Source organism: Phlebotomus papatasi, chromosome 2 (assembly GCF_024763615.1).
Source record: "Phlebotomus papatasi isolate M1 chromosome 2, Ppap_2.1, whole genome shotgun sequence".
In the NCBI taxonomy this organism is placed as follows: Eukaryota; Metazoa; Arthropoda; class Insecta; order Diptera; family Psychodidae; genus Phlebotomus; species Phlebotomus papatasi.
The window spans coordinates 17,450,310-17,478,112 of record NC_077223.1 but is presented as its reverse complement, the minus strand read 5'-3'; the positions used below and the strand labels follow the sequence as shown (position 1 = coordinate 17,478,112).

At 35.4% G+C, this 27,803-nt stretch overlaps 1 protein-coding gene across 2 annotated transcripts in view; it reads left to right on the top strand.

Annotated features, from left to right (window-relative positions):
• Positions 1-26,835, top strand: part of LOC129802838 (low-density lipoprotein receptor-related protein 1) — a 231,471-nt gene extending 204,636 nt beyond the window's left edge. For both annotated transcript variants that reach the window (XM_055848949.1, XM_055848948.1), the window contains 7 exons: positions 2,992-4,704; positions 8,589-9,560; positions 12,523-13,676; positions 18,805-19,577; positions 21,378-21,948; positions 22,015-22,292; positions 25,075-26,835. In XM_055848949.1, the coding sequence (XP_055704924.1) occupies positions 2,992-4,704; positions 8,589-9,560; positions 12,523-13,676; positions 18,805-19,577; positions 21,378-21,948; positions 22,015-22,292; positions 25,075-25,707 (6,094 nt within the window). In that variant the 3' untranslated portion in view covers positions 25,708-26,835. The remainder of the gene's footprint in view (positions 1-2,991; positions 4,705-8,588; positions 9,561-12,522; positions 13,677-18,804; positions 19,578-21,377; positions 21,949-22,014; positions 22,293-25,074) is intronic.
• Positions 26,836-27,803: the final 968 nt, after the last annotated feature.

Here is a 27,803-nt window from a genome sequence, read left to right as displayed (position 1 = left end):
TAACAAAACGGATATTTTATTTTTTTACAAGCTACCCTAGCGCTTAAAAAATTTCTAATTAGTGCAGTTTTATAGGAAATTTACTGCTCTACAACTTTGTGAAAGTCATTTTCCTCTATTTTGTAAGGAAATACATTTATCGAGCTGTTTTCTAAAAGGTAATTTTGTGACCATTCTCAAAAATGCTGGGGCAAATAGTAACAGCCGTGGGATATTATTACATTTTGTTATGCTTTATTACGAGCTTTCGTAAATTTAAAAAAATAGCTAGGTGACATATTTTCATAGAAAATTTATTCCTCTACACCTTTTTAAAACACAGTTTTCTCTATCTGAACGAGAAAAGTGCTTTTCAAGCTATTTTAGAAAAAACACACAAGAGACTGCTAATCGGTTGACCAATGAAAACAAAAAGCGGCGAGAAGCGCAAATAATGTTTCTTCTCGCCGTGAGACGTCAGAAATTGCTTCGGTCTTTGTTACTTTTTGCTCCATACATTTTGTTACTTTTTACCCCAAGTGGTCATTTTTAATAATAGGATTTCTGGAGAAAAGAATCTTTGTAAAATTCTAAAATAGATAGTGGTTTCGTATTCCAAGAATCCAAATCATTTATGAAATATTGACCAGTGCATTAATTTTAGAAAATAAATAGGTAAAAATTGATATCTGTTGCAAGGAAAACATTTCAAAAATAGGGCTAAAAATTTCAATATTTTTTTTATTTTCTGAATTCCTTATTCAAATTCTAAGAAACTTACGACTTTGAAGAAGGTCTATGGAGGTCATCTATGGAAAAAATTTCAAGCCGCTATCTCTTTCATCTTGGAAGATATTGAATTTTCAAATTTTCAATTTGTGACTTTTTACCCCAGTCTCCCCTATGTTTTACATTTCATTGGGGATAGGTCAGTCAAAAAGAGAGAGCAAGGTTGCCAAGCTAATCTAGTCAGCTGTATGGCAATTTAATTTCAGCCTAATTTTATAACTTCTCATAATCACCACTAAATCACCAAGAATGCCGGTAGAAACTTTCACATAAAATTTCCGCTTGAATCTTCATCGGGAATTCACTTGGTTGGAACCATCCAAATTTTCCGAGCGAATTTTTAAGGCAAATTTTGCAAAGGAATTCAAAGGGATCTCTTTGGGATCTCCTCGCAGATTCAAATCCTTTTGTAACGATTCCTTTATAATATAAAGTAATCGTTCCACGTACTTAAGAATCTGCTGGATGTGTGAGTAGATTTCTCTCAACTGGGAGGCTTGAGATTGCAACAAGAAGGGTTGTCAACGGCGAGGAGAGTGAAGATACGATCGCTACTTTACATGGCGGAAAGTCTTCTATACAGTCTCAACTTTCTATCTTTAATCGTAGAGTCGGCGACAGCCGGTTAGACAGACGGACAAACAGCGCGACGACATTTTTCATAACTCGTCTCTCTCTCTTTTTGTTGAGTTTGAGCAGTCAAATCATAAAAAAATAAGATTTAATAAACTGCCGAAGAAAAAGAAACCGGATTGATCTTGACTTTGACCTTGAAAAATCGTTACAAAGCATACTTCAAACGAAATGTTCGAACAAACAATCTTTAAATCATATACGGAAAACCTGGTATGATTGAGAGTCATGGGTAGAATTGAAGATCATCTTATAAGGGGTGGGGAAGGCAGTAGCGTACCTAAGGGGATGCGGGAGGGGCGGCCCGGCCAGGGCGCGAGCCTCCAGGGGCGCCGATGTTCCTTTTTTTTTAGACAACTGAACCCTGACCCTTTTTTTTTGCCATGTTGAAGTAAAAAATAGTAAAATAAACTCCGAGTCTTTCTGGAGAGCCCCTCTAGTTCTTACAATGTCTTTTGTCCTTATAATCCATTGCTTTAACACTTTTAATTTCCTCGGAGACTTTCTGGAGCGCCTCTTTAGTTCTTAAAATGCATTTTGTCCTTATCTATCAAAATTTCGCGTTGAAGTAAAGAAAAAGTTTTTTTTTTTAATTTCCTCACTTTCTAGGGAGTCCAACTGTTCTAAAGACTTTCTTGGTGCCCATAAAGGTCTCAAAATACATTTTGCCCTTATATTTTTGCATGATTTCATGTTTAAGTAAAATAAGACAGTTTAAATTCCTTGAGGTGCTTTTTGGGGTCACTTAATTTCTTGCAGAGCTTTCTTGGCGCTCCTCTTGCTCCTAAAATGCATTTTGCCCTTACTATTCTTTCATAATTTCGAGTTGAAATAAAAAAAATACTTTAAAATATTAAATTAAAATTGTGCTGAAAATACGCACAGCTTAAGCATAAGATGGTTCAGATTGTGCATAAAACTCGTACTTCTCAGATATTGTGCATTAAATCTGCATAGCTGAAGCATAAAACGGTTTATATTGTGTTAAAAACGCGCACAGTTGTTAAACATAAAACGATTAGGATTAAGAAAACTATTTAGATTCAATTTTGTTTGAGCTATGTAGGACTTATGTTCAATTTTAACCATTTTATTCTTGAGCTGTGCGCGGCTGTACCGGTTTTGACGATTACCATCTGTTTTAAGAAGTCTAACCACTGTGCATGTTTTTAGCACAATCTTAATCATTTCATGGTTAAGCTGTGCATGTTCTAAAAACAATATTAATCAAAATACCATTCTTCAAAATTTTGATTTTGTACTGTTGATCAACATTGAGTACTACATTCCTTGAAAAGGAGAGCTTCTACTTTTATTAAAAACGATTAAATTTCACTGAATTTTCAAAATTAAATGAAATTTGTTAAACTCAAAATTAAAAGTTAAACTTTTCAAAGAATATAGTACTCAATGATACTGATAAACAGTAAAAAAAATCAAACATTTTAAGAAACTTTTTCAGAAAAACTATTTTCACATTTTTTTATACTATATCGACCGTTTAGAATAAGAAGGGAACAACTCGCAGTAGGCAAATTTTACAGGAGACCGATTCAAATATGACTTTCCTTCTCGGTCGATTTTCCTTAGATGCGATGGTGATCCTGACTGCCCTGATCTTTCGGATGAAATCAACTGTGAACGTCGGAGTTGTCATCTGAGTTCTCTGACCAATTCCGAAGATGTTCTTCAGTGCGAGCACACGACGGCCTGCTACATGCGTTCCTGGAAATGTGATGGTGAAAATGATTGCTGGGATGGAAGCGATGAGATGGATTGTCCAGTGACGGAGAAGCCAACGTGCCCATCGGACAAATTTACATGTCCCAATGGTCAGTGTATTGCTCTGGAGTGGCGATGCGATGGCGAAGATGATTGCATGGAAGGGATTGGAATGGCAGCTGATGAGATGAATTGCACTCATCGCTGTCTGCACAATCAGTTCACGTGCCAGAAGGACAATTCGTGCATTCCGGCATCGTGGCAGTGCGATGGGCAGCCCGATTGCACGGATGGAAGTGATGAGGGGGAACACTGTCGGCAAACGTCATGCCCGGAACATGGTTTTCTCTGCAACAGCACAGGGAGGTGCATTTCGCAGATGTGGGTATGCGATGGAGATCGAGATTGTGCTGGGGGGGAAGATGAGGCACCAATTAGGGATTGTGGTGCTCCGAATTCTTGCTCAATCTTTTCATTTTATTGCAAAACTGGGGTATGCATTGATATGCAGTATGTCTGCGATGGTGACATTGACTGCGAAGATGGGAGTGATGAGTTGCCAGGATGTACGCCAGGAGCATTTGCCCATCCTGAGTGTGGACCTGGGATGTTCAGGTGTGCCAATAGGAAGTGTATTCCGAAGAATTTTACATGCGACTACCGGACAGATTGCGAAGATGCCAGTGACGAAGATCCGGAAATGTGTGAGAATTCGGAATTCAAATGTGTTGGATCTAAGCATTTCCGATGCGAAACTGGGGCTTGCATTTCTGAAGCTGATCTCTGCAATGGACGCGATGACTGTGGAGATTTCAGTGATGAACTTCCGTGTGGCGTGAATGAGTGTGAAAATATTGAAATGCCAAAATGTGCTCATAATTGCGTTGATAAGAAAGTTGGATACGAGTGTACGTGCAATGAAGGCTTCCGGGTGAGTACAATTGACAGGACACTCTGTGAAGATGCCAATGAATGCTACGATCGACCATGCAGTCAAATCTGCACAAATACGTACGGATCTTACCATTGTTCCTGCATCGAAGGCTTCTCGATGCGCGATCGGAACAATTGCAAGGCAGACACTGATGAGGAACTTCGTCTCATCTTTTCCAATCGCTACTACATTCGCGAAGTGGATTTGTCCGGGAAGATGACTCTCCTGGTGCACAATCTGTCGAATGCTGTGGCTCTGGACTTTGACTGGAAGACTCAGTGCTACTTTTGGTCCGATGTGACAGTCACTGTGGGGTCAATAAGACGATGGTGTCCAAAGGAAAACCGTACAGATGTCCTGCATCAGTCACTGCTGCAGAATCCTGATGGATTGGCGGTGGATTGGGTGGGCAGGAATTTGTATTGGTGTGACAAGGGACTGGATACAGTTGAAGTGTCCACGCTCGATGGGAAGTTCCGTAGGGTGTTGATAGGGGAGAACTTCAAGGATTTGCAGGAACCACGGGCAGTTGTGCTGGATCCCTTCAATCGGTATCTCTACTGGACAGACTGGGGTGATAGGCCGCACATTGGGAAAGCCGGAATGGACGGAAGCAATCCTAAAATCCTCATCAAAGATGATTTAGGGTGAGTTCAATTTTACTCTATCTAATTTGTTGATTTTCAGGCTGGTAATTTGCTAAAAGTCCGACGTACTGACGTAGGGGAAGGTTTTGCACCTTCGTAATTTTGCAGCTTCGTAAAAGTTGATTTTTTTCCAAGTTACTAAATGAATTTCATCCATGGACATATAATCTAAAAGCTAGTCTTGCATCTCGCATTTCCTGACAAACTTGGAAGCCTAGGCCTTTTTTCCTGGATCCAAAAGTCAAAAAAAATGGGCCTAAGATTGTAATTCTGAGGTGTAATATTTTATGCATTTTTTCACACTTCAAGTGCCTTTTCAAAAAAGCAACTATTCCAAGTTATAGGGTGAATGGTGGAAAGCGAGACACTTAAGAAAAAATTCAATTTCAAATGCATTTCTAAACTGAATAAATAATTATTTTTTACCATTTTTTTGTATCATGGGATTCTTTGACAAATATTTTAACAGAATCTTAACAGTTTTTATTAGAAGTTTCTATCAATTAATTAGATAATTCAATCAAATTAGAAAACAACACATTTTGAAAAGATGGACAAAATTTTGGAAAGTTGCACAAAAACTTTTGGAAAGTTGGACATAGTGATATTAATGTCAAAATATTATTCGAAATATGTAGAAAATCAAATGTTGAGCGTTTTCTCTGTATACTTGCACATTTGATGGTTATGCTAATCCCTCCTTTATGTCCGGGTAACAGTTGAGGAACGCTAATTACCAAGAAATTCCTGGACGTCCAACCAAAAAGAGGTTCTGTAAATTTCACAGACACCTCGCGCTGTCCAGCAGTTATAGCTTTAAAGCGGATGCAACTTCTTAGCAGATTTGGATACCTCATCCGGCCCGGATCTTTTCCACTTGCTTTGAGAGTTCTGCAGAGGCTCCTATTTGTCTTTCTCCAGAAGTTTTAGCGATATTTACTATCCATTCTGTCAGAAAAGTGGTCTTAGGAATCTGGAAATCCTTGCAGCCTTTTCCAGGAGATTTTCTCCTTATCAGCTGCTAATTGCTGTTGCAACTATTTCTCCGGATACTTAAGGATCTTTCTCGTCCTTGTTAACATGTTTTCACGGCACAAAACCACAAAATTCATTCACGAAATCAACTTGTCCAAGATTTCATAAAACTTATTTTGAAAGCAAGACGAAATTAAATCACTTTTCTATCCTTTTTAAATGTAATATTTCACAAATATTTTTTATTCACCTTTTAAATGGGTATATGTCCTTCGATTTTCACTACAGACTTAATAATATTTCACAAATTATGCTAAAAAATCAAACAAAACACTTTGATATTTTTCTAGCAACTTTCATAAGAAACAGAGAAAATGATAACTACTGTGTCAAGGTTATGAATATCACGCATGAAATACATTTTTTAAATTCTTCTTGCAAGTCACCCTTTGATTGTTTAATAACGATTTTTGCAATTTTAACTTCTGAAATAATCATAAAATTAGGTTTAGTAATCTTTTTATCGAAAATTGAAATATTTAATTGATTTATTATCAAGTTTTTAGGGAGGTGTCTCACATTCCACACTGCTTTGTCCAACATTCCAAACTGTCTTGCTTTAGGCAAATGACCCTATATGAAGTTAGACTGTTTCTTAAATGTCCGCCTTTCCAAATTTTACCCTAATTAAAATGAATTTGGAAAAGGTTTATTACAGGGTTTGTCAAAAAGGTTACAAAAAAAATTTGTCAAATTGCTGGCCTATACGATTTTATTAAGGTTTTTAATTTGATTTGTCTACAATTCTACATCTACAATAACATTTTATTCCTTAATTCAGATTTTATATTTTTACAATTAGAATTTCAAGAGATTTTCAGATTACTTTTCGTCTTAAAATGTCTTAAAACTGCCTTGAAAAATTCGTAAAGTTTTGCAATAGTTTGTCAAAAGGAGTTATAATTTGAGAGGTAAAAATTGAAAAAAACCTAATTTTCTTGTAAAAAGAGAAAGAGAGCAAAAAGAGAATAAATGTTACTACACAGAAAAAAATATTTTGTAAAATTGTTTGTAAATGTTTGTGAAATCCTATGGAGGACTTATGAAATGCTCGTGAATCATATAACCCACAAACAAGTTCGTAAAATTTTGCACTTTTTTTCACAAACATTGTTCGTAAAATGATTACTTGACGAACATTTTTTGTACTTTTACAAACGTTCGTAAATGTTCCTAAACACACAAAAAAATTTTGTAAAATTTTGTCATTTGTTCGTATTTTTTGTTTGTCTGGAAAAATTTTTCGAACAAATGACAAACTTTTACAAACATTTTGTGTGTGTTTACGATCATTTACGAACAAATGTTTGTAAAAGAAAAAAACTGTTCGTCAAAAGATCATTTTACGAACAATGTTTGTGAACAAAGCACAAAATTTTACAAACTTGTTTGTGGGTTATATGATTCACGAGCATTTCGTAAGTCTGCCATAGGATTTCACAAACATTTACGAACAATTTTACAAAATATTTTTTCCTGTGTAGTAACATTTATTCTCTTTTTGCTTAATTTTCGCTATTTTCCTATGGTTTTTTTTCTCTTGCTCATTCTTTATTTCATGTAATTCTTTTTCTTTTGTTCTTATCGATTTTTTTTCAATTTCTTTCTATATCAAACAATGTAAGATCTATCTGTTTGAGATAAAAAATATTAATGTCAATATCAATATCACCAGGGGCATGACATTTCCTATGTTTCCCATATATCTAGCGAGCCGAAAAAACTTTTGAGTTTATTAGCTGTTTTCTGTCATTGTAGAATGAATTAGCAAAAAATACTAATACAAAATAAAAGCCAATTTAATAATGAAGAGGCAACCGAAAATCCTAAATTGGCAACCTACGTAGTTTTGGAGATATCTCGTGAAATGTGTACGAAAACAGGAAAAAAAAAATTACACTAAAACCGGTCGCATTTTTTAGAACTAATGTCACCTCCCTGTGAATATCACAAGTATAAGATTTTTATTGATTCTAAGTAATTAATAAATATGTTTTTCCCAAAATATATATATATATATATATATATATATATATATATATATATATATATATTTTTTCCTTTGGATAGTTAGAGTCCCAAAAGATTCTAAACAGTTCATACCTGAACATCTTTTTCACAATCTTTTCTTAGTACTACAATTTTTTTTTCATTGACTTAGCACTATGGGATGCTCCTATTTCAAGATTTGCACGCAAATCTTGTTAAATATTAGTCGAATGGAAATAAAAATGAAGAATAATATGCTTTTTTTTGTTATTTCTTCGTAATAAGTTTGTTAAATTAGCAAACAAATAGCCTCAAACAAATATCCTCAAACAAACTCTGAAAAAAATTGTCAATTCAACAGGCAAAGTTTGTTAAAACTATATTCTTTTATACAAAATATGAAAAAAATGTTAAATCGGCTGTCAATGAGATCTTGTTAAAAGTTTGTCAAAAGGATATGTTTTTTGACAAATTTTTAACAAAATCCAGTTGACCACCGATTTGACAATACTTTTCATAGTCTGTCATACTTTTGACAAACTTTTCTTGTGAAATTAACAAACTTTTTGCAGAGATGTCAAATGAATTTATTTGCTTATTAATTCATAAAATTAATTACAAAAAAAATAAATAAAAATATATCGTTTTACAAGTTTTCTTTCAGGGAAGTCTGTTATTTTAAATTTTACAATGGAATTAGAACTCCTTTTGACAAAATTTTGCAAATATTTACAAACCTTCATTGTATGTGATACTTTTAAAAATATTCAAACGTTTCCAATGGATTGCATTTATTCTTTTTGTCCTGAATGGGTTGATATTGCTCATAAGCTAAGTACAATTTATTGGTGAATTTTCAGATGGCCCAATGCACTAACAATCAGTTTTGAGACCAATGAAATCTTCTGGGGCGACGCTCGTGAAGATTTCATTGCTGTCAGTGATTTGGATGGTAAAAATCGCAAAGTAATTCTGTCTCGGACAATCAATCCGCACGTTAATTTGCATCATGTATTTGCAATTGCTGTTTGGGAAGATAGAATTTACTGGACAGATTGGGATACAAAATCCGTGGAATACTGTCATAAGTACTCAGGAACGAATTGTTCAACTCTTGTTCACACAATTCATCGTCCCATGGATATTCGTGTGATTCATCCTTATAGGCAGCGTGAGGTGAAAGACAATCCTTGCCTCACGGCAAATTGCTCAACACTGTGTCTCTTGGCACCAAATGATGCTGGCTATCAGTGTGCTTGCCCGGATAATTTCTATTTGGGATCCGATGGAAAGTCTTGTATAGCAAATTGCACAGCTTCTCAGTTTAACTGCAAGAATACCCACAAATGTATTCCGTTTTATTGGAAATGTGACGGAATGGATGATTGTGGGGATGGAAGTGATGAACCTGGAAATTGTCCGGCATTTGCCTGTGTACCTGGGCAGTATCAGTGCACAAATAACAAATGTATTCATCCGAGTTACATTTGCGATGGCACGGATCAGTGTGGAGATGGATCCGATGAAACAAATTGTGACAATTACGTTTGCTTCAACACACAATTCAAGTGTCCAAGATTTGAAAATATTACGTCACATTGCATCGAAGGGACAAAGCGCTGTGACGAGAAAGTTGATTGTTCGGGTGGAGAAGATGAGAAAGATTGCCCGGCAAAGTCGTGCTCAACTAATCACTTTCAGTGCGCCAATGGGAGATGTATACCCAAAGTGTGGGTTTGTGATGGTGATATTGACTGTGTCGATGGCAGTGATGAACGAGAGTGCAGACGCCGAGAATGTCCTTCCAGTGAATTTAGATGCAAATCCGGAAGGTAAGTTTTACCCTACTTTATAACCCTAAAAATTTAGAGTTCTCTAATTTACATAATTTTGCAAAAATCTAATTAATTTTTTGAAAATTTATTGATTTTACAATTTTACGAAGAATTTATAATGTGTGTTGTTTTAAAAACGAACAGTTCTCCTAAAGATTTCCTGGTTAAGATTTTATGCCAATATTTTATTCAATATCGTTAGGAACACATGAAATTTTATCAGCAAAACTTCAAATTATTTGTATTGTATAAAGATTTGTAAATTTTACAAATTTTTAGAGAGTGTACTAAATGTTTGTAAAGTGTGTTGTTTCTGAAGTTTACAATTTAGTGACATTTTTTTTATTGTCAGAAGAAGAACATAAATTTATTTATGTAAATTAAATAAAAAAACATTGAGCACTTTGGACTGTCTTTGCCAAGAACAAAAATCTTTGGTTTTGATACTTTTCCAAAAAACAAAATTTAAGCGAAACACATCAATTATTGCTACTTTATAAATTTATAATCGATTAGAACCTATGTATATATACAGGTTAGAAATTTCAAGACCTTTCCAAAAAATCAAAATTTGACCATATCGGTTGAGAAATAGACACTCCAGAGTGATTAAACTTTCACATTGTATGATTCAAGATGGCGATTTTGTAAGTCATGGGTGTCTATGGACGGAATGTCCGCTAGGACACATTAAAACATATAAAAAATGAAGGTGCTTTATATCTTGAAATATTCCAAAAATAGTAGTTTCTGAAGGGGAAGGAGAGACGTTTGTAGGGATGGAATTGCAGTAACATTTAATAATAGTTAATTCGTCTAAGTAATCTTTATCAGGAGCTGAGATACACCAGGATAAAAAGTCGAAGAAACGCAAATAAAGATTTCAATATCCAAATTGTCACTTATGCCTTATCATTTTGGCACTTTAGTTAATTTTCACAAGGAGTGGAAATTTTCTTTTAAAATTGTGGTGGCCGAGGAAAATCTTTCGGGTGGTATGAAAAAGCTTACAAAATTGACAACTTTAAGTGCAAAAGTCCTGGAAATAATTTCACTTTTCATACACTTCTCATGTACTTTGAGAAAAAAATATTTCCGGAACAAAAAGAGCATGAAATTGATTGAACACCAAGAAATCAGAGAGAATGTTTTATAAATTTTAGACGATTGGATTAAGGTACAGAAACCTCGAATTTTATGTTCAATTGTTCTTAATGTAGATTTATGAGTGCACTTTTCACAAAATTTCTTAGATGGATTTACCGGTTTAAGAATTAGTTAGAGTTAGTTAGTCAAAAATTAAAATTTTGACTAACTACATACTGAGATGCAAGGGATTCCTTCAACTTCAAGTCAGTCATAGAGAACCCAGATAACTCTCAGCTACCGGTTCATCACTGTCATTGTCATTAAATCGAAAAATAACGATCACTGTTTATAAAACGTATGAGGTTCTAGTCGGGGAAATTCCTCTATCTAGATCCTAAACCTGAAGTTTCGGCATAAAAAAGCAAACTGGACGTTCTTATGAAAAGTCTAGCCGCACTCATTCAAATAAAAAGGGAACGCCAGGCATAGAGAAGAGAAAGTGAGATGATTGAATGGGAAAAGCTGGGAACTCCTTTTTTTCGAAGTATGACTGAATATAAGTATTTTCTGTTGAAATAAAAAAAAAGTTGTATTTATTGTGTTCCTAATGTATTAGCGTATATTACCCTCATTATACTGCCTCTGCATCCTTAAATTTTCTAATAAATTAAAAGATCTTCCATGGATTTAATGCTTTTCAAACGAGTTTCAAAACGCAAATAAAGATTTCAAAGCACCTCGAGACTACCTTTGAAATCTTTATGAAAAATAAAGAATATTGAGGTTAGAATCACCTTGAAATCTTGGGCGCAGAATAGCAAATATTGAAATATTTTTATCCAAGCTAAAAATAAAGATATTTGACAACTTTATTTTGAAATCTTGATTGTAGAATACCAAATCTTTATATTTCTTTTTATTTCTTTATATTTATCTTTATCTTATTCGCAGAATAGAGCCCAATATTTAATGAATATTTCATAATATCATTAAAAAAAAAGCCAGGAAAAATTGTTAGTACTTCACCACAGCTAAGTAAGACTGAAATAAACACGAAGTTCTGTCATATTTCTCGGAAGCAATTGCTCATACTGAGGTTTCAACGCAATTTTTTAACTCAAATCATATTCAAAATTTAACGAATTTAGTGTTAAAATCTTTCAAAGAGAACAAATATTTAGATAGAATTCATTATTCATTAAATATTGGAATAAAAATCCATAATTTTCATCAATTTATTTTTAGTGTCCAATTTTACCCTCATAGTGTCCAAATTTTGAAACTGTCCAAAATTATAAGCTCTTCCCCTAATGACAGAAGACTACAGTTCTATATATTTTTTTCAATAACACTTTTTTATTTTATAATATGACAGTCTTTTGTAATTCTCGTCAATATTTCGTAAAAATTATGCACTGGCCAAAAATGAGGAAAAGTGGCCAAGAAGTGGAAAATTTGCCATGGGTACAAAAAATACATTTGTAATTCTTGTTTTGGGACAAATTTTGGGTAAAATGACTGTTTTTTTGGGTACAAAAAGTCCTAATGGGTATTTATGTTAACTTTGAGAAAAGCAAGGCAGACCCCAACAATCAAAAAAGTTCAGACGTATTTAGTAAAAAAAATTGTAAGATTTGCTAAACGTTGTAAAAACAACAAAACTTTGCAAACATTTAGAGAAAACCACTGATTATCTTTGTCTATAATCATAATTTTAATTGAATTTTTAAATGAAATTCTATAGGTAATTGGACGTTCTTGTAATTATTTTGTGTTAAAAAGATAGTTTCGAGTTTTTATTATTTCATTTTGTTGAATTAACAAATTTTCTCAAAATTTGACAAAAGATTTGACAAACAATTTTGTTTAGATGCATTCCACATTCTTGGCGCTGCGACGGTGAGCGTGACTGTCCGCAGGGTGATGATGAACCGAGTGAATGTGGCCTTTCTCAGCCAACTTGTGAGCCTCTTCACTTCCGCTGCAATAATTCCAAGTGCATTCCAGCACGCTGGAAGTGCGACTATGAGAATGATTGTGGGGACAATAGTGATGAAGTGAATTGTCAGAGTAGAAATTGTTCAGAATCGGAATTCCGATGCGGTGATGGAAGATGCATTCGGGGCAATCATAGATGCGATGGTGAATTTAATTGTGAAGATCGCAGTGATGAAAAAAATTGTTCAGTGACTTGTGCTAAGGATCAGTTTCAGTGCCTTGGAGCAGCTCTCTGTATTCATTCCAGTCACAGGTGCGATGGAGACGATGACTGTATCGATGGCAGTGACGAAATGAATTGTGATTGCTTACGTACGGAATTTCGGTGTCGCAATGGACGGTGCATTTCCAATCGCTTCCGCTGCGATGGCTGGAATGACTGTCTCGATGAGAGTGACGAAGAGTTAGCTGCATGTGCTGTATGTCACCAAACTGCCTTCCGGTGTCGCAATCACAAGTGCGTGAGTCGTTCGGTGCTCTGTGATGGTCACGATGACTGTGGCGATGAGAGCGATGAACAGAAATATGTATGTCAGGAGTTGCACAAATGTCTCCCACATGAATTCCGCTGCTCCAGCGATGGGGCATGCATTGAGCGGACTTTTGTGTGCGATGGTCAACCAAATTGTCCCGATGCAAGTGATGAGATGAATTGCCGAGAGGCAGCTTGCAGTTTTGGGGCTTGTTCGCAGGTGTGCCTGGAGAAGAAGGCTGGCAATTACAGTTGCAAATGTCTGCCGGGATATGTCAAGGGACAACTCAAAAATGATACTTGTCGTGCCACGGGCAGGGAGAAATTCCTCCTGATTGCAGCAGAGAGTGAATTCCGCTTTTTGGCACCTGAAAAACCCGATGGGAGTCTCGTGATGGGATTTGCCCTCCCACCAACATCCAGGATTACAGCTTTTGATATTCTAACCACCGAAACGGATCTCATCATTTTCTGGATTGATTCCTACAATAATCACATCATGAAGCTCAATGCCAAGGAATTTGTGGTGGACAAGAAGAGATCTTCCAAGCCCTGTGAGTATCTTATAAATGCTTTTTCCTCCGTTTCTTTACTTTTTTTAGTAAGTATAGTAAGGTGCGGTAACCGGATCGTTTTCCGTAAAATGCTACTTAAACGCTTGTTTTTGGACTAATGAAATTCTTTTTTACTTCTTTTAAATCCATAGAATTATTCACTGTTTCATTAAGAAACAAAATATAAAAAAAAATATCAGAAATATTAAAGAAAATTTATAAAATAATGATAATAATGAAATGAGTTAGCGTTCACTAAGTGGATCGCCTCTTTGCTAATTGGATCATATGATCTTTTAATTGGATCACTCAATTTACAAGAATATTCTCGACAATTCTGAAACTATTCCATAAGATTTTCAGCAGTAACCACAGTCCTTTGCAATGAGAAGGACTTTGGATTGCGCATCCTGAGCTCTGGATGACGCTTGAGAAAATTCCTGAACCAAACATCTCGAGGCCTTCCATCCGTAAAATAGTTTGGAATTTTGAAGGTCTCGTAGATGATTTTGACGCTGTTCAGAATTTGTTCCTTGCCAATGGGACAAGTTCTTCTTCTTGTTCTTTTGTAAGCGTCGTTGGCCTGGCATTGGGGCACTCTTCTGGGTATCTGCCAGATAATTTGTTGTAGGGGAATCTGGGACAAAATTTGTCAAAACGAAAATTTCAATAATCACTATTTTCTAAAATAAAAGAGACTGAGGCTTGAAATTTTTATTATAGATAGCCTTCATGAACCTTCTTCAACTTACAAAGTTTCAAGGGATTCGAGGAAGGATTATGTAAAATAAAAAATAATGAAATTTTGAGCCCTATTTTTGGAATATTTGGCTTATAGAAAATATTAATACCGATTAGCTCAATTTAAGCACATTTCTCGTTAAGATAGAGAAAAATTATCTTCGACAAAGTTGTAGAGGAATAAATTTCCCATAAAAATATGTCTATTTGATATTTTTAATGTTTGCGAGAGTAAAACTACACAAATTATCCGAAGACTGACAAAATTTGCCCCAGCAATTTTGAGAATCTCCACAAAATCGACTTTTAGAAAATGACTCGAAAATCACATTTCTTTCGAGATAGAGGAAAATAGTCTTCTGCAATGTTGTAGAGCAGTAAATTTCCTATAAGAATATGCTCATTATAAAACGTTTAGATTTTCTCAGAGCTCGTAAAAGAATTAAAGGGACAGATAATCCTAACCGGCTTATGTAGGTGAGATTCTTAACGTGAGCTAACTCGGAGTGCATGCAAATTCGATTTAGAGCTGAAGTTGGGAGACGCCATTCAGTTATCTTGAATCAAATTCGTGAAATTATACAAATTTTGTATTTAAACCAAAATATCAAGGATTTGGATGAACTGACAGAAAAGTGATATATGGGTGAAATGTAGACCAGAATGTTCTCTATAATTTTCCCATAGAACATGATCTCATCGATTACTCAGAAGCCAAGATAAGCGAGGTTTTTTGTTTCTTAACTCGTTTTTTTCATCCAGAGTGCCCCAAGTAGTCATTTGTTGAACTTCAACTATATCAAAGAATTGTTGTCTTTTGTGGGACTTTCCATTTAAAACCCTATTTTAAGTGTCTTTGTGGAGTAGAGGCAGTTAAATTGGCATCTGAGGGATTTAAAAGCGTTATTATGGGAAAAATCAATTTTTTCACACTTAAATGACAAAATCGGAGTGATAGCGTAATCTGAGCGGAAAATGATGTATGGACGAAATGTAGAGACAAATGTGTTCTACAATTATGTCGAAGTAATCATCAAAATTGGTTCAGCGACAGTCGAGATAATTGAGGTTATGTGATATTGAAATTGGTTTTTCGACTGTGGCGCCCCTGGTGTTGGTCCCACGAAGTTCAAACATTCTAGAAAGTTGTAGAATTTGGTGAGATCTTTCGTTTAGGCCCTCATTCATCAAAATCGGTCACATAGAACCGGAGATATGATTTTTTGAATTTTGTGAACTTTGCCCCTCATATCTCCGGTTCTGTTTTAACCACAGCGCACATACGCACCATTTTGGAAACGTCCTAGACTGGACTACAACATACTAAAATTTCATTAACTTGCACAATGCCGTTTTTGAGAAAAGTGACTTTGAATTCCGATGAATTTTGACGCTATCACAGCGCCACCTGTGGTAAATTTTTGAACTTCCATCTGAAAGTGCTCATCGAGACGAAACCAAAAAGGTAAAATTTATGTCGCTATGTTAATTAGAACCCGAGATAGAGGCCGGTCAATGTTCGAACTTTGACCCCTTATAGCTCGGGTCAGGGGTTATGGATCGACTTAAGGTTTTTTTTGTTTGATAGGTATAATCAACGGCTACAACATACTAAAATTTCAGCCCGATTGCATAAGGAATTTTTGAGTTATTTAACTTTTAAGATTTAAAAATTTTCTTTTTAATAATAGCGCCCCTAGCGGTGGTTTTATGAACTTGCGATGTTAGAAGAGGAAGTGGCATTTCATGAGAGCTTTCCAAAAAGCCCTCATTTTTTAAATTCTGACAATTAGAACCGGAATTATGGCCATTTTAAGAAATTTTTTTTGGACCCTTATAGCTCGGGTCAAGGGGGTCGGGGGACCTTAAGTTTGGTATTGATGGAAAGCTCTAAGGCCCAGCTATAACATACTAAAATTTGAGCCCGCTCGATGCCATAGGGGCGGAGCTATTGAGAAAACAAAAAAAGGGGGGTCTTCAAAATGGCGGAAGGAGGGGTGGGGGGTGGGGGGTCAATGCACCATGTTGCAATTTTCATACGATATTTAACCTTTGCCGAAAACCGCAAGTCGATATCTTTTTTAGTTTAGGAGCTATTAAGCTCCAAAGAGCGGCCGGACGGCCGGCCGGCCGGGAACGTAACTTAGCCCCCCATATATTTGTGATCAGGAAGTGGCGAAACACATTTTGGCCAAGTTTGAGCGCGATCGGAGGACATGAAATTTTGTTAGGATTATAGTAGGTGAGATTGTTAAGAATCTCACCTAATATGCGTTTTGACAAGTTTTGCCCCAGTCTTCCCTACAGTGTCGCCCTTGGTACATCAAATGTTTTGGATGCATAGATTAAGGTAGAACCCTCTCGTACATACCTCAAGGCATTCTTTACATCTTCCTTGGAATAAGGTTTGTTCTTAGGAATCTTTTCCTTTGTTCTCTTCGGCATCTGAAATAGTAAAACAGTGCTGAACCATGCGATTCCCGGAAAGAAATATTGATTTGCGTGGCGCCCGTCTTAGAGCAAAATGTAAACAGCCACAAATTCACTAATTTATTTATAAAATATTATTATTTCATAGAAATCCATTTACTCACCTTGTACGGGAATGATTGCACTTCACTTTTAATTAAACCTTTGGATTTAATATACTTTTTTAACAGAAAAAGCAATAAATGTTTTCAATCAATTAGCTGTTATTAGCAAAAATTATCTCTGAAAGAAAATTTTGAGTACAGAACCCAACTGGCGCAAATTTGAAATGAGTCGATTATACTCATTTATTTAATGGATAAAAATATTATTTTTGCTTTTTCTCAGACTTGAATAGTTATATTATGTTACTGCAGTGAGTATATTACGGAAATAAAAATAAAAATATTATTTTAAGTGGATTTTATCTAGTTAGCGTAGTCATAACGATCCACATAGCGAAGCGTCAGGATTAGCGCACTTGACAGTAATCATCAAAAATCGGTTAATCAGGAATCGAGATAATTGAGTTTATGTAATATGAAAATTTGTAAATAGACCCGGAGATATAGGCCGGTAAATTTTTGAACTTTGACCCCTTAGATTAGAGCTTGGGTCTGGGTTTTTTTGTTTGATAAAAATAAAGTGCAGCTATAAGTTAAGCCCAATCTTAAAGATGGTCTTTACCGTTCTTTACTTTAAGGATGGTCTAGCATCGCTAAAGACCATCCTTAAGTTCTAGAAATAAAGAAAAGCTTGCGAACAGGGGAGTGTCTGTCTTAATGCCCAAGCAGTCCTCCAGCTCCATATCTCGGCTTCTGTATTCCTGAGGTACACACACAGTGCTATTTCTATATTGCGGCAGACCGGCCTTGGTTGGACCAGTTGCAGTGAATGTGTATTTGTATCGACAGATCTCTTTACGCTGAATTCGTTTCTGTACCAGCCTCTCTTATTTAGGCCGTTCATTGTCAATGCATTAGGCATTACTCTTTCATCCATTCACTGGACTAATTCGATACGGCTGCTGAAAAATCTGCAGCTGCCGAGTTTCGAACCCGAGACCTTACAGTCATAGAGACATTACTCTACCAACTGATCCACTGAGGCTCCCGCAGGGGTCAAAGTCACCCAGGGGGGTGACATTTTCTCTGAAAAATGCGACCAGTTTTAGTGTAATTTTTTTACTGTTATCGTATACATTTCACGAGATATCTCCGAAACTACGTAGGCTGCCTATTTGGGGTTTTCGGTTGCGCATTCTATATTAAATTGGCTTTTATTTTGTATTTATATTTTTTGCTAATTCATTCCACAATGACGGAAAACACCGAATGAACTCCAAAGTTTTCTCGGCACACTAGAGATACATGGGAATGGGAAATATAGGAAACGTCATGCCCCTGAAGTTACCTGTACTTACGGTAACTTAGAAAATTGAAAAAAAAAAAACATTTTTTATAATAGCGCCCCTAGTAGTGGTTTTACGAACTTCCGATGTTAGAAAGAGATGTGGAATTTCATGAGAACTTCCCAAAATGTTCTCATTGATCAAATTTTGACAATTAGAATCAGGCTAGGGCTAGAGTCATTTTGGAAAAAAATGATCTCTTCTAACTCGGGTCAAAGGCGTCGGGAAGCCTTGAGTTTTCTTTAATCGAAACCTTTAAAGCCCAGCTCTCATATTAAAATTTGGGCCAGATTGATGCCATAAAGGCCGAGTTATTGAGAAAACAAAAAATTGAGGTGTCAAAAGGGCGGAAGGGCAATATTTACGCCATATGTGACCTAGTCTAATTTTTGTTCCATCGTTTTCAAAAAATGGAAAAATCAGGAAAATTAGTTAAAATTTAAAATCAATGTTTACACGACTCAAAATCCTATGAATTATTAAAGCAAAAACATTGCTATGTTGCAGATGATTCCAATGCAGAAAAAAGCAATTCGAGAGTCAAAAGGGATTCAGGAGATGGATTGGTGATTGTAAATGGATTGGGAAAGCCTGTGGCATTGGCAGTTGAATGGATAACTCGTCGTCTTTATGTGATTGACGCTAAAATTAATACGATCATAACGACAGATCTTGATGGAAATGGATTAGTATCACTTGTGTCTACTGGACATGATCCTATTGACTTAGTTCTCGATCCAGCCATGCGACAAATGTTCTGGACAACAAGTTCAGTCAATGGAATCCTCACGGCAGGTCTCGATGGAACAGGCAAGAGGATTATTGTGCCATTGGAGTATCAGTGGGCAACGAGTTTGGCCCTTGATTATGCTACCAATCGCCTCTACTGGACAACTCACATTGGCGGAGTTGAGATGGTCAAGCTCAAGGGAATGGACAAACCAGTTGAACATCATATTATTTGGGGACTGATGCCAGAAAAGAGTCGCGCCAAGAAGATTGATGTCTTTGAGGATTCAGTCTACTTGACACTTCACAATCAGACAATTGTGAAAATTAGTAAATTTGGCCGTGGAAATGCAACAGTTCTCTTGAGAGCTAATCACAGAAGTGCCACTATTCGAATGGAACATCCACTGAAGCAGAATTCAAATACTTCCAATCCATGTCTTCAGCATCCTTGTCGCATCAACGTCACTTGCCTCCTTTCGCCAACAAATTCAGCCGAAAGGAATTGTGTCTGTTCGGACGATATGTTGAAAAATGACGAAAATCCTGAGGTAAGTACACTTAAAAAAATTATTTATTGATTTTACAGGCTTTGTTGTGAAATATGCATTCCTATAAATCTTCTAACGAAAGAAAATCCATTTGATCATTCTCTAAAAAAATATTTTTCAAAGTAATTAAGTATTTTGACTTGGTTTTAACTAAATCAGTTACAATTTTTTAATTAAAATTTTGACTGTAAATTTTGGGACTTAAAAATTTGGAAGTCAAATATTTGTCCATTAATACTGACTCAAAATTTTGACATTCAAATATTTGGGATTATCAAAATTTTGAGACAAATATGTCGTCCCTAAAATTTTTACTCAAAATTTTTGGATTAAAAAATTTTATAGTGAAATATTTGGGACTCCAAATTTTGATTCAAATTTTGGTCCACAAAAATTGGGTTGTAAAATAATTGATCATCAAAACTTTGACTCAAAAATTTGGGACTCAAATATTTGATCATCAAAGTTTTCTCTAAAAATTTTGGAATTTAATTGTCATCAAAAATTTGGGTCTCAAAAATTTGTGGTCAAATATTAGGTCATCAAAATTTTCATTCAAAATTTTGGCACTAAATGGTTATCAAAAATTTGGGAACCAAAACATTTGAGGTCAAATATTGGGTCATCAAAATTTTCAATAAACATTTTGGGACTCAAATATTTGGTCATCAAAATTTTGTGTCAAAATTTGACTTGAAACTGAGGAGCTCAGAATGAAAAAACGAACATCAAAAGTGCTAGAAAGAGAATTGGAAGTAAATTTTGTCAGCGAGAAAATTGAACATTTTTGTGTGTGTTAGTGAGTCTGTACATTCCCTTCTCTCCGCTGAGCTGGACGATTAGTTGCCTCGCTAAGGCGATCCGGCACGATCAAAGACATGAATCAACGTTTTAAGATTGAGCGAAAGTGTTTAAAGTGTTTTAAACTGTGAATTAATGAAATTGTGAACTCTCACACTATATTGCCCCTCTCCCTCTTACAATTTATTTTTCTTTTTACACTTTGTTGTTAATACATAAGGTGCTCCTAACACGCGCAGCTTTATTATAAAACGATTAATATAGTACTCAAAACACGCACCGCTTCAGCAAAAACATTAAAATTAGGCTTAAAACATGCTCATCTCAAGTATAAAACGGTTTGGATTGTGCTTGAAATTCACAATAATGCTCGAGCGTGAATCATTCTAATACAGATTTTTGTGTGTTTTAAGCAATTGCTGAACCTTTTCATGCTTAAACTATTTCTGTAATGTTGTTGCGCTTTTAAAGCATTGTCGATAAATAAAATATCTATGTATCTATTTTAAGAATAACGAGAATATTCATTTTATGCTTAAGCTGTGCTTCTTTTGAGCACAATATTATGCCCTAGACAGACTTGCGGCTTAAGCCGGAGACGGCTTATTGGAAAACTGATGGGAATGCAGTGTAAACATTATTCTGATTATAATTACGTTAAGCAGTCTTTCGACTTGAGCTGTGAAACTGTCCAGCACATTAATCATTTTATGATGAAGTTCTGCGTGTTTTAAGTACAATAGTAAACCGTTTAATGATGAAGCTGCGCGTCTTTGGACTTTGGAGCACTATCTAAGCCATTATATCCTCGACCTGAGCGGGTTTTGTACATAATTTTAACCATTTATTGCAGTCCTTAATTCAATTCAAAGTTAGTTACGATAATTTTAGATTGAGTAGCTTTCATTTCTTCAAGAATTTATTACAACAAAAATTTCAACTTAATGCCGGGAATGTTAGGATACGATTGATTGGGATTTCCTTCCGAATAATTTTCAGTCAATCACTTGCACGGCACTGGAGGATCTTCCTTCAGTTTGTAATCTACCTTGCAATTCTGGAACGTGCAAATTCGAGAATGGAGAGTCCAAATGTTCCTGTCCACCTCAATATACTGGAGAATTTTGCGAACATTATCGCTGTTCTGGTTACTGCAAGAACAAGGGCATGTGCTACATCGATCTAATTGCTGCCATTCAGAGTAGAGACAATGAACCGCCACCGTTACGATGCAACTGCCCCAGTGCCTGGACGGGCGAGAGGTGCGAAATCAGTGCGAGTATGTGCAGGAAACACTGCCACAATGGGGCAGCGTGTATCGATGGCGGAAAGAATGGACCACAGTGCATCTGTGCTCCGGGTTTTCAAGGAAGTCGCTGTGAATACTGCTCTGATCTAATGTGCGACAATGGCGGTGTTTGCCGAAAGACGGTGAATGGGGTCAGCGCCTGTGACTGTCCAGATCGTTTCTCTGGTAGAATGTGCGAGATAGACTCATGTGCCAACTATTGTTCGAAGAATGGCAAATGTCAGAACTCCATGGCTGGCCCAGTCTGCAGCTGCAATCCGGGTGAGTTGGGGATATTTTACGATTAAGTTTATTCGACAGGCTAAAGAATCTTTTTTTCCCGTGAAGGTTACACAGGGGCTAAGTGTGAATTCCCAATCTGCGAAAAGTGCCAGAATGGCGGAGTTTGCAGTGGGAATGAGCAAACAGGAATTCACTGCAGTTGTCCTAAGAAATTCACTGGAGAATTTTGTGAAGTGGACATTTGTGCAGAGAATCCGGAGCATGAGGTCTGTAGTCCATTGAGTTGTGGTGCCATCTACTGTCAGAATGGAGGGACATGTCTTTCGGAGAATGGGACAGTTGTGTGTAAATGCACTAGCGATTGGACAGGAGATTCTTGTCAGGTGAGTTCAATCTTTCCTTCTTGATAAACAATTTCTTAAACCGTTTATTCAAAATCGTTGGATTGGATTAGATTAGATTAGATTGGATTATATTATATTATATTATATTATATTATATTGGATCGGATTGGATTGGATTGGATTGGATTAGATTAGATTTGGATTGGATTGGATTAGATTAGATTAGATTAATTAGATTGGATTGGATTGGATTGGATTGGATTGGATTAGATTAGATTAGATTAGATTAGATTAGATTGGATTAGATTAGATTAGATTGGATTGGATTAGATTGGATTGGATTGGATTGGATTAGATTAGATTAGATTAGATTAGATTAGATTAGGATTGGATTAGATTAGATTAGATTAGATTTGGATTGGATTAGATTAGATTAATTAGATTAGATTAGATTAGATTAGATTGGATTAGATTAGATTAGATTGGATTGGATTAGATTAGATTAGATTGGATTAGATTACATTGGATTGGATTAGATTAGATTGGATTGGATTAGATTGGATTAGATTAGATGAGATTAGATTTGGATTGGATTAGATTAGATTAGATTGGATTAGATTAGATTAGATTAGATTAGATTAGATTAGATTAGATTTATCATCATCATTATAGGCTTCACGAGCGCGCGGCGGCCAGAGCCATATGCAGCCTGAACCTATTCCAATCGGTTATTAACCGGTAAAAATCGGTTTATAACCGATAACTAATTATTATTTGAAATTCAATTATATTATTTCTCATGTGTATTTTGGTCGATGTTTTGAGTGATTTATCAATCGGTTCAAATTGGTTTAAAACCGGTAATGAACCGGTTATGAACCGATAAGTAAGTTTTGCACAAAAATCAATTTTATTACCCGTCAAATATTTTCGTCAGATATCTTTAGGATTTCTGCAGAAAATATCTACATCTCTGTCAAAAATCTGCTGATATATCTGTAGATATTCCTAGGAATTTTATTTGGGCTTGGGACAAAATTCGTCAGAAAATTTTGCAGATTTTCTGACGAATACTATTTCATACTCTGACGCATTTCTGTTGATATTTTGCCGATTTTCTGTAGATTTTTTCTACATTCCAGTCTTTCCAGACAGCTGTGTCTGAAAAGATGAAATATTTTTCATTGAATTTTGTTTGCAGAATTTAATAGTGTTTTTTAGTGATACAGTGCTGTCTCTCTATATGCACACATATGCACAGCTTTTGTGTCGGTTGCATTCAAAATCAATTTGTTTACATTTTGACAAAGTAATAAAGAAAATTATTTTCTTGGTAATTAATTTTTCTTGTTTTTAATTTTCTTAATTTAATTTTTTCTGTCTCATATTATATTTAAAATAACACGGGAAATTCTAGAACAATAAAAAAATGATAATTTATTAAAAGAAAGAAAAAAACCGTTGGGAATTTCAAAAAAAGTTGTGCATCTTCAGAGAGAGAACTGTCAAAAAAAGTACCCAAACTGTGCATATAGAGAGGCAGCACTGTATCACAGTGTTTATATAAAATGAAGAATTCTGCGACGCCGTGTTATAAGTAGAGAATAGTGAAGTAAAAACTAAGCAGAGTGACGACCTAAATTTCGCGTTTTTGTATCATTCTATTGGGGATTATTAAGAAATTAGTATTTTTGCTCGCATTTCTTTATTTATCTAAAATGTTTAATCATCATTTGACAACTGAGAATCTATGAAGTGAAGTTAGCGTCGCCTATTGAAAAGCTATGGCGACAGGTGGTGAATCAATTTTAGAATATTACCACTTTCCGTCATGGCTCATTTTTACATCAAAATAATACAAAATGAAATATTAACTAACTAAATACAAATTTTATGTATTCGCCGAATGTAATTAAATGTTCAATAGACAAATTATTGATTCAAAATCGTAAATTTTGTTCGATAAAAGTTTCATGACACTTACTATATTTGGTAAGAAATATTGGATTCGATTGCACTTGCTTACAATATTCCCTCTAAAAAATGCTTAAACATTTAAATTCAAAACAATAAATTAGTGTTTTTCGATTCTATGCGTAGCAGCAATAAAAATACAAGTAACTTTGCGGCTAATTTCTTTCATAAATCGCGAAAAATAGCGATTTCAATATACGAGGCGAGAAGTGGTGCACTGGCGAGAAGTGGTGATTCCACTCTAATGGACACTATGCAGATTTTCTAGGAAGAAATTCTGCCGAAAATCTACAATTTTTTTCTGAATATACTGGAATATACCGTTACAATTCAAAAAACCTTCGAGTAAAATCGTCAGGTAGAGCAATGATTGTACGAGAAATTAATAGTATACAGTTTTTTGTTTGCTCACCGTTTATCGAATTTTCGTTTTATTTCTTTAATTTTCTTATATTATTTTCACCTAGTGCCACAGAGCCCACCGAGTATGAGATAAGGTAATATGATAATGGAAAATTTGCGTAAGAATTGCAATGAAAATGCGTAAATTAAGGAAATACGGTGAGGCTACGACGAGCATTTTATTGTCAATGTGATTCTGCCCTTACTCTTAAAACTATTTTGGGGGATTTTTTGAGTGATTTATGCAAAAGTACTTTAGAGGCATAGTATTTAAGTCACGAGTTCGAGCACTTTACAAAGCCTGGGACGCTTCGCCACTCCTTTTTTTTAAGGAACAAGGAATAATGTAGCTCTATTTTCATGCTTATTGTGTTACTTGGGATTGGGATCATTTAAGAACAATTTTAAATAAAAAGTTCTGCACTTTCTCTTTTGTTTTGTTTAGAAATTTGTCGGTGGAGCGGAATGCGACAATTACTGCGGGAACAATGGTCTTTGTCAGATGGATGCGCAAAATCAACCTGTATGTATGTGCATTGGTGACTGGACGGGAGAGCGATGTATGACACCGCCGGATTGTCGAGGAGCGTGCGGAGAGTGTGAACCGGGAAATTCGATAAATGAATGCAGATGTGCCAGTGGATTGATTCAGCCGTGCCGTGAGATTTTTACAGTGGCAGAAAAGTCCACGAGCGGTACTGTTACGGCTCTTGTAACAATACTCAGTATCCTATTTGCCCTCTTTGCCATCTTCCTGGTTATCACTTTGGTCCTCCGACGTCGACGCATTGGGCAACCTTTTTCCCATGCTCGACTCACGGAAAATGTTGAGATTACCAATCCAATGTATTTGGGTGATGCTGATGATGGGCCAGTGTTTATTCAGGAGGAAGATAAGGGGCATTTTGCCAATCCGGTGTATGAATCAATGTATGCCGGATCGGCAGGTGGGAATGCTTCGGGGGGTGCTTCAAGTGGGGTTGGAGGGGGCTCAGAGGTGTCACATGTGGCGCCAGAAGAGAAGAAGGGACTTCTTCAGCATACTCAAGATGAAACATCCAATCAGGATATTCTATGATCCGTGCTCAGTGGATCTCCTCCTACGGAGATCCCCAAAAGTTCACCCAAAAAATGTATATAGAGCTCAATGGCTGTTTTTTAAAAAAAAAAGTTTTTTTTTTAAATGTTTCGTGTAATTAACACGAAGGTAAATGATACAAAGGGGGGACACTTAAGGAAATTCCCCGTTGAAATTTCATCCAGAAATTTCCCGAGATGAATGTGAGACTTCCAGAAATCATGAAGATCGAATCGCCATTTCCGTAAGTTCAATCCTTTTACAAAATATATATTTTTGAGATTTTTTTTTAAATACTGAGCAATTGTGCCATGTCCATGACGTTTTTTTCTCAATATAGCAAGGTAGATTTTTTATTAGTAATTGTGGAAATTCTGGAGAAAATGGAGGAAAATCCAACACAGAGAAAAATTATTTGTAAAAAAAATTGTCAGTTTAACAAAAGTTTTGTTAAAATATTATGTGCAAATTTTTCCAATGCATAGAGAATCTCAGTTATCAAAGCTTATTTTGACTAAAATAAAAACAAAAAATGAGCTTTTTTCAGATAAAAAATTAATTAATTTTACAAATAATTTTTCTCAGTGTATAAGGTCCCAATATGTTAAGTGATCAAAATACTTCTATTTAGAATGTGAGATTATTTTTTTCCAATTATATATACTTTATGGAATCGTTTGTGAATTTTTTGTAGTGTTAACATGGTAATGATAAATTCTTATCATTGCACATTTACATTTTTGAACGAATTAAGAATCTCTTGTGCAGCTAAATATCCAAATGTATTTAGGGCAGATTAAAAAAAAAGAACACAAAACTAACAATGGTGCAGCTATAAAAAAAATTTTCCATCCTTTTCATGTTTCTCATAAAAAAAAGAATCTATTTAGACGAAATATTAGTAAAAATAATGATCTATCTGCGTAATTTTTAAAAGAAGATTAAAAAAAAGATATTTCTTGGAAATATTGAAGTGCCATTTTGATTTATTTGTGTTAGGAATCCTCACAGTGAAATTACCATAAAGATGATGTATGTAATGTTTAAGACAATATAGGGCAAAGTTTTCAATAAGTCTAAGACTGTAATTTTTAAATAAAAACAAAATAAAGAAAGCAGATTAGTGAAGAAGTTCGTTTTTGAATTTATAGCACTAAAGCCTTAGGGTAAGTGTGCTAAATTCCGGCCAGCTTGCAATTCCGGCCACCTTTTGTGTTCCTCAAATTTCCATGAATTTTTAGTTTTTACATACTCTAGAGCAAAGGCGTGCAAGAACCGTTGAAACCGAATAAACGTAAAATGAAACATGTACGGCAATGGTCAAAACGCTACCAGAACGAACTTATTTTGACGTTTATTCGGTTTTTAACGGTTCTTGCAAACCTCTGCTCTAAAGATTATACAATGCAAAAGAATAACAAAAATGTAGCTTTGACAAACGAGATGACGTAAAAAAGGCTTTGGGAAAATTCCCGAAAGGCAAAAATCTATGAGAATGAAGGTGGCCGAAATAGGCCACTAAAGCTATGTCTACATTTTTATTCATTTTAAAATGTATTAAAAATGATTTTAGAGCAAATAAAGACGGTAAACTGTCTACAAGGTTCCAAACAACACTTCTTAAGAAGAAGGAATAAAACAATCAATTTGTAATAAAAATATTGCATTTCAAACTTGAGACTTTGGCGCTTGCATGCAACTATGTCGAAATTTGGCACACTTACCCTATTCATATGCAATTGTAAATTCAATTCCATAAAAAATATAAAACCATTACGTTCTTTGATTCAACGGGCAAGAGTCGGCCCGGCAAGGCATATAGAGATTCCAAAGTGCCCGTAAATTTTCTCCTTTCCATCCGTCTTGCAATCCATGGAGTACGAGGCCACTGTACTGTGGAACACCTCAAGAATACACAGATGGATTAACTTCCGGCAATTTCTGGAGGAAAATCACAGGAAATGTTCCTTCAAAGGCTGGGTTGGATTCCATCAGGAACGACTTCTCCAGAAAAACACTACTCCCTTGCATATTTAGAAGATTTTCTTCAGAAATTCACTAAATACTATCCCAAGGAACTTCACCAAACGCTTTTC